Here is a 20025-nt window from a genome sequence, read left to right as displayed (position 1 = left end):
GTAAATATCATCATGTAGCAACTAGTAAACAAACTTTCCGGTATAGACCCGCTAATAATGAGTTAATTACTGAATGTTTCGTAAGTGCATTATTTATACTGGAATTTTTTATTCGATTATTATGGTGTAATTTAATGAATTGTTTTGTAATTACGGAGATATAACTGCAATTATCTTTGATATTGATATTTGAAGTCACACTGACTGATTCATATTTCTCTCGCATTAGCCGCGCGTATATAATTTACTGTGCTTATTTTCTTATCGAATACCCTTGTAAAAGGGTGAAAATGTTAACATGACCAACATGGGAATTTCCGTAGTGTTGAATTTTACACGACTTCGGAGCAACAGCTGTTTGCCAAGTCGGAGCTCGTGGTCTCTCTCGAATGATCGCTTTAAATAACTAAAGTCCCTACTTTCATCCTCCACTCGGAAATATACAGTAATACCTCGGTATAACGTCATCCCTGGGGACAGAATGAAGTTGACTTCATAAGTGGGGTGCAAATGCATGCCCCACCCTCCCCACAACATCCTAGAGCTGTAGCATTTATTGTGCAAAAAAAAAAAAAAAAAAATGATGGGATTCATCCCCTGGGGACTAGGGCTGCAACTAGGTTGGAGCAGGCAGATTTTGTGGCTAAGGTACTGAACTGGGGGAGGGGGGGGTGCCGAATTCACCATTTAACTACTCTTTCTACAATAGGTCGCGCACATAGTGCAGTGACCAAGAGGTACAGGAGTGTATAGTAGAGACTGTAAGACCAGACGTGATCCAGGCTCTGAATATGTATAGTAGAGACTAGCGGCAAAAACAATTTGTATGGTTTTGTTCTACACTGCGCATACTTGAAAAGCGGGGCAAAGGAGAGAAAGAGGCTACCCAATGAGATGTGCAATGTGAACAAACCTGTTTGTTTTTCACCTTGATCTGTTGATTTTTGCTATTTGTTGATTTGCCCGTTTCTCCTCCCGTTTTTGTTTTCCTCTTCTGCGGAGAATTTACCATCATCACGCCCTTACATTTCAGAACCTAGTCATTTTCTCGATCTTCTTCCTCCTTTACTATGTACAAACATCTCTTCTCCCACCCCATGCATTTTTTTCCTTCTAGTTGCACTTCTTGTAATTCATAACTCTTTGCTTCACTTTGAGCGCAGCCTTTCGCAGAAGCGCCAAAATGTATGCTTGCCCCGGATGACAAAGTATCTAGTTGTATCCTTGCTGACGACTTCCCAAGCTGAAGCTCCTACCATGTTGGGGTCCATGGGAAGTAATTTGGTAATGAATAAAGCACCAATTATACTAGTAGGGATGTACTAAATGTGCTGTTTATACTAATAGGGATCTTAAAGATGATAAAGACATTTTACTCGATGGACGTTATATCAAGATCTGGTTGTATCAGAGCAGGGCAAAGCATGCTGGGCATTATTACTAGGGCTCGGATTTTTATGATGTAAAAATTGTAAAAATATACAAGCATTTATGACATATAAAATGTAATTGAGCTATAAAAGTTAAAAAGAAATATGACCTTATAATTTCCCCATTATTTCATCTCTTCTTTTTGCAGTTATTGCTTATTCTTCAAACTTCGAGATGCTAATGCGAGCTGATCTCCCCCTTAAAAAGTCTCGCCACAGAGAGCAACAGGCCTACGACGATAAAATATTCAATCATTACGCTTCACTCATGGTTAGAAAAGCTGATTGCAGATGGCAGCACTACACATAACGAAATTACACAAGAACAAAAACTTTGTTAGGTTCACAACATGGACACGCACATTCTGACGTGTACCTATTCGTTAGAAGTTCCACAGAGGAATAGGATGAGGTGCATGTCTCGTTTAGTAGTAGCTATTGCTTGTTATCTTATCAAGTTAAAAAAAAGCACATTAATTTACCTTTTTTTAATTAAAGTTCTCTTGCAAAATTCAAACGGAAAACACTCCTAGCTTATGCCACGAAAGTAGAGTGGGCAGCGGTTTCGGGTGGAAACAACGAACACCATCATAAAATTGTCAAATTTTAAAGTTGGGGGCGGTGGCAAAAATCATAGTTATGGCCCTGCCATATACATGCACAATAACTGTTTTTTAGTAAGTTCCATAACCTGCATTAAATTTTATGAGATGCAATTGCAAGTGTTTAAAAGAAACAAAAACCCTGCTATTGTTCAGTGTCTTTTAAGAAATATTTGAATTAACTACTTTGCAAAAGTTTTTTTTCTTTTTTAAATTCAATGAAAAAATACTAGATGGAGCAATATTTTAAGAAAGTTTGTCATAAAGCAGATGTTTAGTTTCTGCAATCTCGTTGATTGTTTCTCAAGCTTAATTGCAATGTTGCTGCACATTAAATCGGTTTTGTGTTTGAATTTAGTATTTTGTTAAATATGTCATAAGTTCAAACACAAAACCATCGATCCTTCTTTGAAACTGAACACAACTCCAGTCTAACATCGTTGGGCAATTCACTATTGTTTTACCCTCTGTCAGAAGTGACTTGTGCCGTGTGTGTGTGTGTGTATGGCACATCTGAGTGATATACCTAATAGTCTGCATGCGTATCTAGTGGTGTGCGTGAAGTTAGTGCTGGTATATGTATTTCGAATTGTGAACGAAGCGCAATGCATGAATATTTTTGTATAGTTGCAGGCAGGGCCACAAATACGAGAGAGCTGGGCATCTGGTGCACCAAATGCTGAACCAGGAAGGGCACCAGTTTGCCTTTTGTTTGTTCAAAATTAGGAGGAGCTGAAATGGGTACTTGCTTTGGGGGACAGTGTCAATTTTTGTTTTCAGTTGCGGACTTGTTGTGAGGCTTTTTAAATGGGGCGATTGATTCACATTTGCATCTGAAGCTGGAAAACAGTAGAAAACCAACTCCAGTCAACTGCCATTGTATCATCCGAGGGACTTGATCCCAGGTCCTTGTGATTCGAATCCCGCACTACGCCCTCAGAGTTCCCCTTCACAAACATAGCAAGAGAAGAAAAAAGTGACTACTACTACTAGGAATCCAAATTCTTTTCAAAAAAAAGAAAAGACAAATTCATTTTAGATGCATAACTATATCTCTGAAGAAAATGCCCTCAGATTAGAAATTTTGGTGATAAAACGGACCAAATAACGATCTATTGCTTGAAAATTCCTTAAATATGACCAACAATTTGAAACTGACTAAAATATGATCAATAGCTTGAAAATGGCCAAAATATAACGTCATAAAAATCCGCCCTAATTATTTCATTTGCCCTTCTCCAGCGCAGGTGGGAGAAATTGCAATTGTGGTTACAGTTGCCCTTCTCCACACACAAAATTTCATGGGCTAAAATCTTAAATTTTTGTTTCTTTCGACACTGTGAATTTTACTAACACGCCAGATTATTGGACAGGCGGGACTACCACATGGCCGGATTATCAACTGTATATACACTAATGCAACATGTTCTGACATTTACAGATTCGTTAGAAATTCTGCAGATGAATGTGTACAGCATGCATTCATCTGCTCTGTCAGGCTGCTATCGAAAGCGCTTCAAATAACACATTTGGAAAAGCTGTTCATGACAAGCTTTTCATTGCGATGATCATCTTGATGATAGTTCAGTACTGTTTTCTTTTCATTTATTGGCTGAATACGAAAATTGTAATTTCTAAATTGGTATCTTAACTCCAGGTCCCGGAATCTTCCATACATTTATTTGAGTCAACCAAAATTGCTTATCAAGTCTAAGAAAAGTGTCATGGCTGGAAAATTCCAAAAGCTTGAGGCCGAATATCAGTATTTATTGGGAGAGGTATGAAAGACTTACTTTAATTCAATTATCGCTATCATTTAAATTGTGTTCACAGGTGACCCGTTTTATAAGAATGAATTGTTGTCACAAGAAATGCTGATCGCTGAATGCTTCATCGCATGGTTTTTTCATGCTCAGATTCTAATCAATGTCTTTTTCAGTACAATAACTTGAAATGCAAGCTCGAGTGCAAGACCGATGCTTTAGTCATCCTCAGTCATGAACAGTCCAAGTGTTGCTCTGAGAGGGATCAGTACAAATTGATGGCAGAGCAGTTGAGAGAGCGGTACAGTGCACTGAGGAAAAGAGTCGAAGGATGGGTAAGACATCAATCAACTTGAAAAGAAAACTTTTTTAAAACAATTCATTGTTTGAATTTTTTTCTGAAAAATTATCCTCATGTTCAATTAGTGGAAAAATTTTAATCTAAATACAAATTCAAGGCCACAACAGGCAAAATGCCCAACGAGGTGGCCGAGAAAAAGATGCACATAACAAATATGGATGTCATATAATTTCTAAAATACAGCAACCCAATTAAAATTGTAATTACTAACAATATATATACATGATAAAATATTATACATTGCCCATAAAATGTATTTATGGTTGTCTTATTCTAAGTATGGATAGCTTCTTGATTGATGTACAAGTTGTTGATCATTGAGTGATAATTATAAATTGATAATTTTTTAAGAAATGAGTTCATCTTTTCATGGATATTGAAATTCATTGAAATTTGTTTTAGGGTCCATCCTTGTTAGGTGCATATGATGTCCATGGACTCAAAGGAGAACGAGAACAGGTAAATAAGAAACTAACTCTTTTTATTAGTTTTATTATAATTACCAATACTAGAAAAGTTCCAACAGTATCATATACAGTTAAGTCACATTAATGTGACTGACCATCAGAGGCTTACGCAAATGGAGTAGGTAATCATAATGTTTTGCCCGAATTTTGGTGTTGAGTAGTCATCATGATGTGTAATCTCTGTGTAGAGTAATGGTTCTTAATCAGGTGTCCTAGGAGAGGTTTTAAAGTGTAGCTGTTATGGCCTTCATTCAATGGGGTTGGGGTAGGGGGATCCCTAGCCTTTGTTTTATTTGTACAAAGGGACTGCGGAGCACAGAAAGTTATGAACCTCGGGCATAGATACTTTATTAAATTCAAGGGTGTCTTGCATTCTTTCCTCTAAGTTGTAAAACGCCACCAGTGCTAATGATGGAATAGATAGATGGGTGGGGGGGGGGAACTTTCCTTGCAAAGCAGGCCATCACTATACGCATTCATACGAGATCACAGTATCCTTATCGGTTAAACTGCTGAATGTTGCATGAGATAATGTAGCTACCTGTTTTTAGCAAGTCATTGCCAAAGCTGCAATGGTTTCCAGTTATACATTATACTGTATACCAAGGGTTCTCAAACTCATTGGAGTTACTCAGAACTCATAGAGTTACAGCTCCCTGATGCGCTGCCAACCTTTGTCAGAGGTACCACGGAGTGGCAGTCCTAGTAAAGGTTTTTCCTAAGAGATTCTTTGTTAAGTTGCTCTGGGGAGCCACGGATAAGCATTGATTAGGGTAAGGGGTGCTGTTAGTGGAAAAAATTTGAGAACCTCAGCTGTATACAGTAAAACCCCTCTTTTAAGGACTCTGACAGGGCAAAGAAAAGGTTTCCATAATAGTGGGTTGAATGTTTATGTAACAGGAGTTTGAAATGAATACTTTAAAAGACAGTTAAGAGGGGGTTTTACTGTATTTAACAAAAAAAAAGCTATCTAAGGCAAATAGTATTTGTTAGCTCATCATTTGCATTAAGAGAAAAGGAAATATTTTTTTCTTTGCTTGATTTGCAGAGCTTGGTTCAGTTGCTGTGCGAATTGAAAGAGCAAAACAAATACCTTCAGCACGAGGTTGATGAATTGAAACAAAAACTAGCAGATGCTGAAGGAGACATCAAGGTACGATTTTTTTTCCACCCGCCAATGCATAATCTCTATCTATTACTTGGTTTTGCCATTCGTCATTTTCATTTTAACAGCCATATTTTAAATTTCGAATGTCAAAATGAAAGATGTGAGCCGATCTCCTCATTAAAAAGTCTCGCCACAGAGAGCAACAGACCTACAACGGTACAAATATTCAATCATGATACTTCACTTATATATTTGGAGAAAAATTTACTGTCCAATTGTGTTGATATGGGATATACTGAAAAATACTAAATTTTTTTTTCAGTATATCTCATATTAACAAGTGGAAAGTACATCTTTCTCTAAATATATGTCGCCATATGGTGGTCTGATGTCATTTATGAACCATTACTAGCTTATTGCTGTCATCGGCCATTACCCCATTCAGCATATATATATGTGCTCCATTGGTTAAATATTTTATCAGCCACTATAGCTTAGTTGGTATTGCACTCAACCAGCATTCGAGGGACCCAGGTTTGAGTCCCAGTAGCGGAAGAGATAAGATTTTTCCAAAAATCATTATCTGCAAAATTAGGCAGTTTTTCAGTATATCTCGTACTTCACTCATAGTTCAAAAAATAGATGGCACTTGCCGCCTTGCAGTCCAGTGGTTAGGAAGCTAGCTTCTGACTGTGCATGTCTGAGTTTAAATTCCGGTTTGGACATGGATGTCTACTAACACATTCTCTGGACAGATCTTATGGGTCTCTTAGGAATATGTGAAGATCATGTGTTAGATGGCAGAACTATAACGAGCATTACACGGAAACAAATTTCACGTTAGGTTCACAAGACATGCAGGCACATTCCAACATGCATTTATTTGTTATAAACAGAGATATATGGACGAAGTGTATGTGCGATTTAGTAGTTCTTCACTTTTTATATTTCCTCTATTACGCTTTTGTCAGTTTTATTAGGTTATGGTATTCATATAACATATATTTTATTATAATTGTTCAGATTCTGAGAGAAGAGCTGAGTAGGAGTCGTTCGAATTCGCTTCAGGGAGAATTGCCAAAATTATTGTTACAAGATGAAAGAGAGAACCTGGTGAAACAATTGGAGATGCTCCGACACAAAGTAACTACAGTTTTATTGATGTATAACTGAAATAACTGAATACAAATTTATTGATCATTCAATAAAATGATTTGTTACCAAAACGCAGTGTTCAAAAATACAGTGAATATGAGTTGCTCAACATTTTGTTGAGGCCCTAGGCCACTTAATTACCTATCTTTGTAATGGGACCATGACTAAAGTAATGATTTGTAGTAGTTACATTTCATGGTATCTTTCTCATATTGATTTTGCCATTTGTTGTACTAATTAATAGTTTTATCTTCCTGCAGTGCATACAATTGGAAAGAGATTTGGAAGCTATTCTGGATGAAAAGGAAGAACTTGTTACTGCCAGAGATGCTTACAGGCATAAATTTGAAAGGTTGAACCAGCAGTTGAACTGCCTGCTGAGAGGTGATCAACCTACCTATGTTGACATTGATGGGGTGATCATGGAGAACAGGTATGTACAGCACAACCCGTTCCCAGGATAATCAAAACTTTACTGCATGCCTATGTTAGTTCCAACATTTTTACTATTATGTTCGAAAAGTTCTGAGACTTGTTTCATTATGAAAGAATGAATACAGGTGGAACCTGTTTATTTGGTGTTTCCTTCAAAGTAACTACCCTGTGCATACAATTATGCATTTTTTGCCATTGCTCATAGAAAGATGTAAATATGGACTGCAAGCCTTTTTTTGCCACATCCTCCAGTGCCTTCGTTGTTCATTGCTGCTCACTTCTTCAAAACCTGAGAACTGAGAATTTTTGCCACTTAAGCAAATTCTTTATCCGTGGGAAAAGTAAAGTCACATGCTGCAAGATCAAGAGAACAAGCTGGTTGTGGAAGTGTTAGAAGGAGGAACCAGGAGGAACCTGTGAATCCTTTAATATCTGCAGGATTTGGTGAGATGCAAGTGACCAGATCTTTCGAAGGCCAAGTCATTGGTGCGTGCTCCATCACAACAGCTCCGGTGTCCCTCTTTGTGTCGGATTACCTGTCAAAACATCACATTTTAATACGTCTACAACCAGCTTACTCCCCTGATCCTGCCCCATGTGACTTTTTCCTTTTCCCCTGATAAAGAATTTGTTGAACGGGCAATGATTCTCAGGTTCCAAAGAACTGCAACGAGTGGCAATGAAGGCACTGGAGAATATGACAAAAAAAAGACTTGCAATTCACATTTACATCTTTGTATGGACAATGGCAAAAATGTATAATTGCACAAGGGCAGTTACTTTGAAGTAAACACCAAATAAAAAGGTTCTATCTGTATTCATTCTTCCATAATAAAATAAGTCTCAGAATTTTTTGAATGTAGTAGTATATCTTACTGCAGTTGTCTCCAGGCGCTTTGGGAAGAGAGGACTAATTCCTTGTTATTTTGAGAATTGGACAATGGGTGAAGTGACTGGACTTCTGATTACATTCAAAGGTGTTAATAATAATATTTATAATTACTTATAATTGTTGATATTTTTATACTCCTAGGTATTTACAGGATAGAATAAAACTTATCATTGAGGAGAAGAACATGGCAGCTGCCGCTCTATCTAAATGCAAAGTGAGTTTGCCTGTAAAGATTTAACACTATTGAATATTATGACCACTCGTGCTATTTCTTTCTATAGACGCTCCCTATATTTTCTTGAAAATTTGAAGTAGAGGTTGAAAATATCCATTTATTGCCAAAACAAAATTCAAAAGCTGAGTTGTGTATGTAGACGGTGAGCCCCCCCTTCGAGGTGGCCATGTGGATTGCAATTGGTCAGGGGTTATCTGGAAAACTGCAGAAGGATAAGGGGAAGGAAAGAAAAAGTTCTTTGAACTATGCTGAAAATTTTCACTTCGAGTTGAGGAAAATTTTCAACAGTGAAATACCACTGAAAGTTCTGTTGCCATCTGAAAACCCAAATATTCAACTTGTCTTGTAATACACACTTTTGAAGCTAAGAAATAAAGTGTGTTGTTGGATTTAAGTAAATGCAGTACAGTCGAATCCAGTTTTAACGAATACGTTGTAGCAAAAATCTCGTTTTAACGAATACGTTGTAGCAAAAATCTCGTTTTAACGAATACGTTGTAGCAAAAATCTCGTTTTAACGAACACTTTTCTAATCCTCCAGATAAGTTTGCATAGGAACAATGCAAAGACCTGGGATTCCTTTATAACGAAATTTCGTTTTAACAAAGTTATTTTTTCAGTCTGTTGGAGTTCGTTATAATGGGATTCGACTGTATTACTCTAAAACCGTAGCAGCGCTAAGAAAAATTCGCTTGAGGTACCCTTGAATTTCAGAATTAATGTAGATATGTAAACTGACCACAATCAGAATTTAAACTCTGTAGATTCCATCGAACTGCTGCATGAAAATTTGTGATATGTCCAGTAGGATAATTAATTGTGTACAAAATTTCTGTTTTCATACCATGTCCAGTGTATCTAACTTTCACCAATAAACATCATCCTTCTGCATCTCCCCCCCCCCCCTCCGCCACCAACAGATAAAACTCCAAAATTGTTCAGTATAGGAACAATAATGGAAATTCAAAAGCATCTCTTTAGTCTATTTATTGTGTAGGTAAAATTTTATCCAAACCAATCTATTAGCGATAAACTCTATCAGCCCTAATGTCTATTGAATAACTGTATTGTTATGAAAATGATCACCTTGATGATAAAAACTTAGATTTTTTTAAAAATTATTATTTTTTTTAACCACAGATGCTCAACCCTTGACCCACTGGCCAAACGTGGCCCCTCTGAGTTATCTCATGTGGCTCGGGACCTCAAACCTAATTTTTTTTTAAATAAACTAATTGGCACATTACCAGATCACTTAAATGACCCGCTGTGCACTTCCACATAACTTTAGTGATTCATGATGCTTTTACAGATCACCCAAATGACCCACGGCACATTTCTAGAACATTTTAGTGTCCTGTGACTCAGTTCTAGGTTACTCAGATGGTCAGTGGCACAGTTCTAGATCACTGAAAAGACCTGTGGTACTTTTCCAGATAACTTTTAAGTGGCCCACAACAATGGTAACTTTAGCCCACTGTCATCACTTAAGTTATCTGGGATAACTTAGTGACCAACAGCATATTTACAGCTCACTCGATTGACCTGCAGCATAGTTCCAGATCTCTCAAGCGTCCACAACACATTTTCAAATCCCTTGTCACCTATCAAGGCACTGTTCGCAGTCACTTAAGTGGCCAGCGAGACATTTTTATATCATTGAAATGGCCCATACTGTCCAAAAGGTTGAGCACCCCTGTTCTAAACCAGTATTTCTCAAAGTGGGCAATATCGCCCCCCTGGTGGGCGATGGAATGGTCCAAGGGGGTGATAGAACCTACTGATTTAACATAGGATCCTATGGGTTTACTTGAGTTGGAGGGCGATGAGAGGAAAAAAATTCTGATAAAGGGGGGGGGGGGGCGATGGAACAAAAAGTTTGGGAGACTATGTTCTAAACTGTCTTTTTCATTAAGAAATAGGACGACAGATATTGAATTATAATCAAAACCACAATTCCCTCGTTTTTTGCTAATTATTGTGATTTTTTTTGTATTAGTGGATGGCTGTGCCGCGTTTGATAATTTTGATGTACTTAAAAAGATGTTGTTTTTATCGTCTTAACAAAGGCTTTATTGGAGAAGAAGAGAGCTGGATCTGGATTTCAGCTGAGTTCTATTGCATCAGGACTAGCGATAAGTGCCAAGCAAAGTATGTACTCCTGTTTAATCATGTTTTTCCCATTTTTTGGCTTATCACAGGGATGTCTGTATACTCATGATCAGATTAATGCTAAATTTTGTAAAAAAAAGTAGATGAAAAAAATGGCCGGTCTGGTTCATATCTTTGGATGCAATGATTGTGATATATTTTTTAACATAACAATTCTCAAAGGACAGGAGAAACGTAGCATTGTAAAGGAGTTAGTATTATAGATTGAGGTGCTCAACCTTTGGGGGCATTTCACATTGATTTGAAAAAAATGTCACGGGCAACTGAATTAAATGATCTGTAAAAATGCCATGGTCTGTGTGAGTGATCTCGAACTGTGTCGCGAGTCATTTCAGTGATCTGTGAATGTATTTCAGGTATTTTAATTGATCTGTAAATGTGTAGTGGGTCATTTAAGTGATCCGAAAATGAGCTGCAGCTACTTAAGTGCTCCGGAACTTTGCCACAAGCTGCTTCTCAAGTTATCCATAAATATGTCACGAATCAATTAAGTGATCTGGAACAGTGCCAAAGGTCACCTTAGTGACCTCAAAATATGCCGCGAGGCACTTAATTGCTCTGTAACTGTGCCACACATCACTTAAGTGAATTGTAAATGTACTGCGGGTCATAAGAGTATCTGGGAATGTGCTACAGCTCACTCAAGTGATGTGAAACTGCATAGTGAGTCACTCGAGTGATCTGTTTGTATGTTGCATAGTTCATTTTTACAAAATTAGGCTTTGAGTCGCACAAGCCACATTAGATTACTCTGAGGTACACATTTATCCCATGGGCCTTGGGTTGAGCATTTATGTTGTAGAGAGAATATATCAACACTCTGAAGAGTGCATGTGGACCAAGGAGCAATATCATTATATAAAGGGAATACAGTTATATAGTTCTTTTGTTATGTATCTCACAAAATCTCAGCTTGAATGCTGTATATCTCAGTTTGAAAGATTCAAAACATTTACATTAGTTTCTTCACTCAATTGCTTGTTTTTTTCCAGTCGAGCATCTTCTTCAAAACAATCACTTTCTCGATAAAGTAAAGAGCTCAGATTTCCGTAACCTTCTCCTGACGCTATTGGAAGCTTTGAGCGATAAAACACTAGCACTTTCTCATCAAAGGAAGACTAACAAGTAAACTTGCTCTAACTAACATTTTACTTCCCCCCCCCCCACCATTAAAATGAGGCTTACTTTTTTGCATGTCATTGATTTCCTAACCATTCCAATTCAGTGATCGAGTATTTTTTTTGCTGTGTTATTAATCCGTTTATTTTTATTATGAAATTCTTTGCATTGGGTGTGCATGATGCTTACATACTTTCATTGGTACAACAAGTCAGCAAAGGGTGCTTACATATGAACAACAAGCTTTATGAGTTATCGTTTTTTTTTCTAATGTTCTTCTAGAGTTCTTGGTAGCAGAGTAGCGGAGCTTGAACAGAAGATTAAGATGCTTGAAGCGACAAGCCTTTGGCAGTTTCGAGATGCAAGTAATTACAATTTCTTGTACTTTTCTAATGCACACCATAAAATAAAACTTTTAACTATACAATATCTGAATATCGGTACATGTTCACATATGTACATTCAGAATTTTCAATAATTTGGAATGTTACTGCAAGGTTCTTCAATCCTTTTTGGGTCTGCTGTGCCCATCACCAGCAGAAAAGCACTCCACATGACTATTCTGCTTGAACTTAAATTACTGTGATGTTTATCATTGGGCGCAACTTGAAAAAGGAGTTTAATTGAGGACAAGGCTTCACAAATCTGAAAAATATTTAGGAGCCAGCAAAATTTCCTAGGAGCGAAGCATGATTTGTCCCTCACGGAAAACAGTCCTAAATAATGTTTTTGACTTCATTGACTTAATGCAGCACCTCCTAGAGATAAAAGGCCACCGCACTCTGATTGTGACGACGTCAGCATGTAGTCCATTTTCCCTCAGAAAATTCAGGGGAAAACATTTTCCTGCTCTTGCCAGTATCATCATTGTGTGGAAAAGAAATGACCAGGCTCAGAATTGGCAATTTCTATATCCCACATCTGATCACCATGCGGTATTTGTGAGCCAACCAGGAAGATTCTACGCTAAAATAAGAAGAAACAATTGGATGCTGTGGTTGAAAATGTGGCAAACTTGCTAGGTAGTCTTAATGACGTTATAGATGAACTTGGCAACTCCTGCGGAGCCCTTCTATCTGTAAGACATGCTGCTTAACTGCCCCTTCTTATGTTGAAAGACACATTGCAATGAAATAAAAACATTGTGCGTCCTCATTTAACTCTAATTTAGCAATCACATGTAGAAAATTTTAGGTGCCAATACCAATTTTCTAATTGTTTATGGCAGCCTAGGATTTTTTGAGCCCTGAATTGGAATATTGGCAACTTTTTAGTATGAAATCAGACACAACCATCAAGCCCTCCTGGGTGGTTCCATAAGCAAGAAGTTGACGCCTGATGTACAGTGTTGTATGTTTGTGACTCCCATTATTTACTAGTCAGGGCTGTTTTAACAAATAAACTTATGCAGGTATGGTTCAAGGAGAAGGAGGGAATCCTAAATTGGGGCTGCCTGGTGCTCAGGTCTGGCAAGGTAAACCCCCCCCCCTCCCCCCACAGTATCTCTTTGCCTAGAGGCTCATGATGCTGTTCTCTGACGAGAATGAAATTTATCATTATACAACATTTGTAATAGTTTGACCATATTCCCCCGACATTAACCGGCATACCAGGGAAACATTGAGGTAGACCAGCATGCTGGGAAATTCGAGTCACAGAGTAGAAAATTATCAAATATTTGGACATTAATAATCGATTGAATTGGCTGATGCTTATCTGATCTGTGAATTTTTAGGATGCGTTTTACAAACTACGTTGGAGATGATTTGAATTTCACGTTTGTTGCTTTGAATCTTGGTTTATTGTGAATGGTGGGTACTAAGCATGTTTGTTCCTGTAGATTAGATTTCTGCATTTACTCTGCATTCTGAACATGCAGAGCATATTATTTGTATTCCATATTGGGCTGAAGATATTTAGGTTAGAGTGATAAGTAAATGCTCAATTTCTATTACTGTTATCAAATACTTGGGCAAAACACATTTGCTACATTAAAAACTGTTACTTTATTCTACTCTCCTTTGCGTATTTATTCACTATCTAGTATTTCCATTTGTCTTCTGAATGTATCATGTAATCCTTACTGAACCTCACTGTTCCCTGCATGCCAGAAATAAACCACACTCCAACATTGTCGAGGGGAATATGGTGAAGCCGATTGAGAAGGGTCAGCGCTGCTCAGTGTATAATTCACACATTGTTGCCTGTAATCATGCTACAAGTGATATGTTTTTTTTTGGTAACATGTATTTTGATAAAGGATTATAATGCATTTCTTTGTCATTAACGGAAGAACCTGAAGGTGTCAATGAAGCATCTAAGTTTTTAATCCACCATCATATGTTCCCTAGAGTTGTTGCTGAAAATGTCACCCATTAACTTACTAAAACAGATTTTCAATTAATTTTAATATTTTCCATACATATTTTTCTTGTGTACATTCATACTGACTTGAATGATTCGAATGGTTTTCCTTTTCAGACAGGCTAACGTCTGCGCTCAAATCGGACATTGATTTGCCAGAGGATCCTAGTTCTAAAGAAACGACTCCTCAGCACTCAGTTGGTTCCATTGATAGCAGTAGCATCAAACTACTGAGTCACATATCATCCATTTCCCCAGAGTCGGTACTTGATGGAAAAGAAGCCTTAAATTCGAAAGAAAAATGTGATTCTCGAGATGATGGCAAAATCAAAGATGCTGGTAGACCTGAATCAAGCTTCAGTGATCTTGATTTGTTGCCTACAAAAGATTGCAATGCAGGCATCGGTAAGATTTTCGTGTTGATTTCTTGCTTATTGGTATGCTCGCTTATTTCTTGGTATATTTTTTGGTACGTCTTGCATATGGTGTATGTTTTTCAGTTGGATCAAATATTTGTATTCACAAGTGTGCAAAAACAGTGTCGTGGTTGTACTCATATTTATCTTTTATATGCAGTTATAGAATAATGAAAAGTGTTTTCTTATAGGTGTCTGGAGCCCAAAGAGAAGCATAGTGTACCATAGAGCTAACAGTTATGCAGGATCCATCAACGGCACGCCTGTTTCATCGCCAATTCACAGGAGTCATACGATACACAGTGATTCTGAACTCACTCCCACCAAGAGACCTTTGTTACGAATATATTCCAGCTGCAGTCTTCCCACCCCGTGTGAGAATAAGATATGTGATCCCTCCTCTCTAGACATTGATGACCTCCCACCGAAGTTACAAGAACTACTTGTTGCAGCTCTGGCAGAACTAGACGATAACCCAGATGGCAAGAAATCAAATGGACAAACTGCGAAAAAGGAAGTTTGCTTCCCAGTTGAACCTGATGACCCAAGTTGTTGATTCATGCACATCAAGATGATGATGTCTAACACATTTTCAAATATGGGTCATGCAGGAGTTTTCAAAATCCACTATGTTGCTGGAAGTCAGCGGACACCCATTGATCTTAACTCTGGCGGTACTTGTAATTAATAGGATGTGGGACTTTTTTTTTTTGCTTTCACTAACACATTAACCTTACTTTCCTGGGTAGGATTTTGTCGTTTTGGTAAAATTTAGATTTTTTTGTTGTAAAATTTTGGATAATTTGTATGGGATTTTTGAATGAGTGGATATAGAATATAACTGATGCTCCTACTCATCCCAAAAATGCTCTATAGTTGCCACTCAATTTATGAACCTCCTATTCATGAACCAACACTCTTTTACTAATCAGTTCTTTGGTTCATTTCTTTGAAGGGGCGCGGTAGCCCGGTCGATAAGATGCTCGCCTAAAGTACCAAAGGATGTTTAGAGGTGTCGCGAGTTCGATACCCGGTTCGTCCTTGTCTGAAAACTTTCCTGACACAGGGGTACAACAAAAAACAGCAATTTGACCGCAGCAAAAAAAAAAAAAAAAAAAACTGCTGCTGCAGGGAGTCCCCCGTGGAGGGGTTAGCGCACCAACCTCTCGATGAGTATAAAAAACAAGCCTGCCGTTCGGAATCGGCAGTAAATTGTAGATCCCAGGCTAATTAGCCCTCGTGTGCAAAAAATGACTGTGGTGCGACAAAAATGATCAATGATCAATTTCTTTGAATGCTTTCCCCCCCATTACAGACATTTGATTTTAAAAATTAATCATTTGAGTTTTCCAGAGTTTTTAAAAATGAGTGTTGACTGCATTTGGTTTTAATCGGGGCTTTGAGAGAGTGACACTTAAGCATGTTAACCAGATATATGGAAGGGAGAAGTGACACATACAGAGACATTGCTGATACAGGGAAAAAAGCTGGTTAGAAACTGCTGTTACTACAGTGTGTAGAGTACATTATTGCCCGAAATGTTTTTTGTTCATGTTTCCATGAATTAAAACTAACTGCCCTAGACCAAATTATCAAAACTGAATCCATAGCATGACATTACCTTCACCAGATTTCCCTCTTGTTACAACAGGCTCAGATTAATATCATTTGCTTGGCATCATACACAACCATCTGAGTGCCTGATCATGTATTATAACTAGTCATTTCAAAAGACCCTTTCCTGTTGGCCAATCGTGATGTTTCTTACATCAATCCAAATGCAAAAATTGTCAATAAGAGTGACTCAGTAGCAACATCATGAATCATAGTATGTTTATCTCCCAACAAATATTCCTATCACTAATCTGTTTATCTGAACTGTGACGGACGTTTTTTGTAATTATCGACAAGTATGTCTGATGGGAATTTTTCACAAAATGCTTTAAAATTCTCTAGCACCAACTACAGTGGAACCTTTAGATACTGCTTGGGCGGACACTCCTCAACAAAACAAAAATGTTGGTCCCATTTTGTCCATTATCAAAAGGTTCCACTATATTTAATTTTTCAAGGCTACCATAATGATTATTTGGTTCATTGTATCGTTGACGTCTCTACTAGACAATTAGTTACTGACAGCTAGAGTGGAGCACATTTAACTGCTGGGAAATCTCTTGAACAGAATGTCAAATTTATTGACCCTTATTAACATGTCTCTTACAAGGAAAGGGTCCCAAGGCAACGCCCTCAAAAAATTATGAAAAAATGTAAATTCATTCATCTCACCCAGAAACACATAAAGACAAAAAATTAGCGGCAAAGTGCAATTAATAAAGCCGCAAAAAGTTAATAAAAATGATAACAGTTGGCTGCTCATTGCCACTCATGCTTAGCGAGATCTATAAAAAGATTCTTTTCACACTCTAGCTCTCTTTTTTTTTCCATTATTTTTTTTTTCTCCAGCTTTTCTTTTCTAGCAACTATTTTTTCCCCTTTCTTTGTCTGTGCTGTACGTGATTATATATTGTTTGAATGGCGTCACTTCTAAGACTGTCGGGCAGTGCCGTAAATAGCCATAAATAGCCTAAATGCAAGAATTTGCATTTAGGCCCCTTGGGCCCATTTAGAGCCCCCTCCAAGTGGGCTCTGTGCGGGAGCACCCGCCTAGTTATGGCACTCCTGTAGGATTGTGGGATTTTTAAATTAATTTTCTTGGCCTCTATATATTAACATCCAAAATATTTATATAAAATTTTTGTTTTTTGAGTGACCCATAATAATTCCACCAGATTTTTCTATATATTTTTGTGCACATTAAAATGAGTAGAATCAGTGGCAATTTTTTCAAAGACGTTACCTTGGGATCTTTTCCTTGTTAGATGAATTGAACTTTTTCCATTGATTAATATTGACAGCAGACAGTTGATTCTGAAGCATTTTTGTCTTCACTAATGTGGCATCAAACTGGTTTATCAATTTCAAATTTTCAGCAAATGGGCTGTCTGGTGACTTTTTGGCCATACACTGTATCTCTAGTCAATAAGTTTTTTTTTTCTTTATATCATAAATAAATATCTGTTTGTTATTCATCTCATTCTATTTTCTGTTTTTTCCCCTCAAATCATATATTCATTATTGGATGAGAAAAGTTTGAAAAAAACCAATAAATATCAAGTAAAAATTGATACTTATGATCATCACGAATCAAATCACTTTAATTTCTTCAATTTAATTCACACAAATTCTCTATTTTGGACGGAGGGAAGAAAAAAGACGAGAAAACTTTCGGAATCATGATCTTATTTTCAAGTCGTACATCATCAAAAAATTTCAATAATCTTCATTGCAATAGTTTTCAATAATAACATTCATTTTTTCGCATCAAAATTACTTTAATCTATAGTAGTCTATACGGTTATATTTTTTGAAACTGATATCATTATGTTCAGAAAGTTACACAAGGAAAAAAATATAATCTACAGGTGGCGCCTTGGAGTGATTAAAAGAAAAGTGTAGGCAACATCTGGCCATGCCTCTGAAATAGCCGAACAAAGACAATAACAACAATAATAATAATCATTATCAGTCCACTCGTGGAGCACTGTAGTCCACGACAGTGTGCAGATCATCTCATTGATAGTGTATATCCATGGTAATGAACACAGACACATAAATACATGTGGTCGTATAATTGTCCACCTTCATCTGAAAGGCAATGTCTTTGGCAAAATTGGCAGCAAAGATACAAAGCAAAAAAAAAAAAATATATATAATAAAACACAATTGGCATTTTAAGACACGAAAGGCGTTGATACAACACCACATTCAATAACAGACGTAGATAACACTATTTTTTTTAGAGTACGTATATCGATGACAATTGCCACATATATACGGACGGCCATCTCGTCTTTGTAACATTTTCACCATCACACGATCAGGTATGTCAAATACCGATCAATTGTCCTTTTATTGTCAGAATACACACACCACACATACATAACAGGAGGAGGCCATTGCAGATGACATATGCACTGATCCACGGCAGTGATTTTTTACACTTCACGAGGGCAGTAAATGTTTTTTTTCTGATGAACGACTGTATGGATTGGATGTCACAATTCTTGTGGATGTACCAAGCACTCCTCGGATTCATCCGTTGTATAACTTACTATATGGAACGTTGACGAAAAACAAAAATATCATCTGGAGCATTGTGTCTGTCCTCTTTGCTGATTGAGTATTTGATGTGCATGCTCAACCGAGATTGATGAAAATAACGCTTTTCTTCTTTTAAACGAGTCCTCGAAGATAGAAACACCTTTAACATGACAGAGAAAGGAAGAAAGAAAACACTTATATTCTTAGGATTTTTCGTCTGGATATCTCGCACACACACACACACACATAATGTCTAAGAATTATTCCTCACTGGTTTTTTTTTAATAGATCTAATTTGATAAGTAGTTCTTCAAGGCCTTCCCAACGTGCAGTTGTACACTTGCGCCGAGACGTAGTCGAAATGTACGATACACGTCGCGGCGTTGTTGTCGTAAGAAAGCTCGGCTACCTTCAGCTCTGGGTTGACGGATACCTGCGAAATAATAGAGAACGGGTGAATATAAAATTACTAATAAATGATAAAACCTCAAAGGGGAGGATAGAGCACCAGTATGACCCCCCACAAGAATGGGACTGACAGGCCCGGGCCTAATCACATCATTTTTTATTTTTCACGCAATAAATATACTAATATACTATAAAGGTGGGGGGGGGGGAGGCGTGAAAGATTCCAGCCCAGTGGCCCTGCTCCTTGATGTGAGGGCCATGAGCACCAGTAAAACATATTTTTGGGCGCACTTGACCGGTTTCGGCTGAAGCGCTGTTATTCTCAAACGGTATGCCGTGAGATGATAATTTTGAGATAAAAATTATAAGATGATTTGTGATTGCGAGTTTGAACGTGATATATTTACGATTTCCTAGAAGGCAGACATTTGAAAACATGCTAAGACAAACAACTGTGAAGTGGACATTCGGCAATGTTGTAATTCTGTCAAAATCGGCATCACTATATTCATCATGCTCATCTAGCCTTAGCACTCAGAGACACATACTCGTGGCATTCAAGACGGCGTAGAATATAGTGAAAGTCCGTTATAACGAGAATCTCGATACAACGAGTGATTTGCAAATGGTTGTGAAATAGCTAATGTTTAAAGCTAAAGAAATATTTGGTTATAGAGAGTTCAAAATTAGGAATAATTTGCTATAGCGTCAAAAGATTTCTAAAAAAAGTGTTTGTTTTTCCTTCTCTCTTCTTCAAGAATTGTCTTCATCGTGGCACATCCTCCTCGTAAAAAACTTACTCTGGAAGTTCTTCAAAGAATGGACACAAAAAGTCCAATTGTTTTAACCCCATTTTATCTTTCCGATTTTAGGGCTTTTCGCCACTATACACATGGGTTATGTGATGATTTTACTCGACTTTAGTCTCTTCTAGTGA

General features: G+C 37.4%; 2 protein-coding genes across 4 annotated transcripts in view; one reads left to right on the top strand and one right to left on the bottom strand.

Annotated features, from left to right (window-relative positions):
* LOC149078040 (coiled-coil domain-containing protein 149) lies at positions 1-17601 on the top strand. 2 transcript variants are annotated; one of them, XM_089241609.1, is made up of 13 exons: positions 1-80; positions 3690-3810; positions 3972-4130; positions 4559-4615; positions 5672-5776; positions 6755-6874; positions 7147-7319; positions 8355-8427; positions 10518-10599; positions 11613-11745; positions 12022-12104; positions 14221-14508; positions 14711-17601. In XM_089241609.1, the coding sequence occupies exons 2-13, from the start codon at positions 3757-3759 to the stop codon at positions 15073-15075; spliced, it is 1692 nt and encodes a 563-aa protein (XP_089097735.1). In that variant the 5' UTR covers positions 1-80; positions 3690-3756; the 3' UTR covers positions 15076-17601. The 2 variants fall into 2 exon arrangements, with proteins under 2 accessions (XP_089097735.1, XP_089097736.1); XM_089241610.1 differs by lacking the exon at positions 11613-11745 and having other exon boundaries at positions 10448-10599.
* A 112-nt stretch (positions 17602-17713) lies between these two features.
* The window catches only part of LOC149078039 (lysyl oxidase homolog 2-like), a 99602-nt gene continuing 97290 nt past the window's right edge, over positions 17714-20025 (bottom strand). For both annotated transcript variants that reach the window (XM_089241607.1, XM_089241608.1), the window contains exon 9: positions 17714-19113. In XM_089241607.1, coding sequence (XP_089097733.1) covers positions 18991-19113 — 123 coding nt within the window. In that variant the 3' untranslated portion in view covers positions 17714-18990. The remainder of the gene's footprint in view (positions 19114-20025) is intronic.

Source organism: Pholcus phalangioides, unplaced genomic scaffold (assembly GCF_987345545.1).
Source record: "Pholcus phalangioides strain wild (caught in Gottingen) unplaced genomic scaffold, Ppha-v1.0 ptg000014l_1, whole genome shotgun sequence".
Classification (NCBI taxonomy): domain Eukaryota; kingdom Metazoa; phylum Arthropoda; class Arachnida; order Araneae; family Pholcidae; genus Pholcus; species Pholcus phalangioides.
Note: the sequence above shows the minus strand (reverse complement) of the source record. Positions and strands in the feature narration are given on the sequence as shown.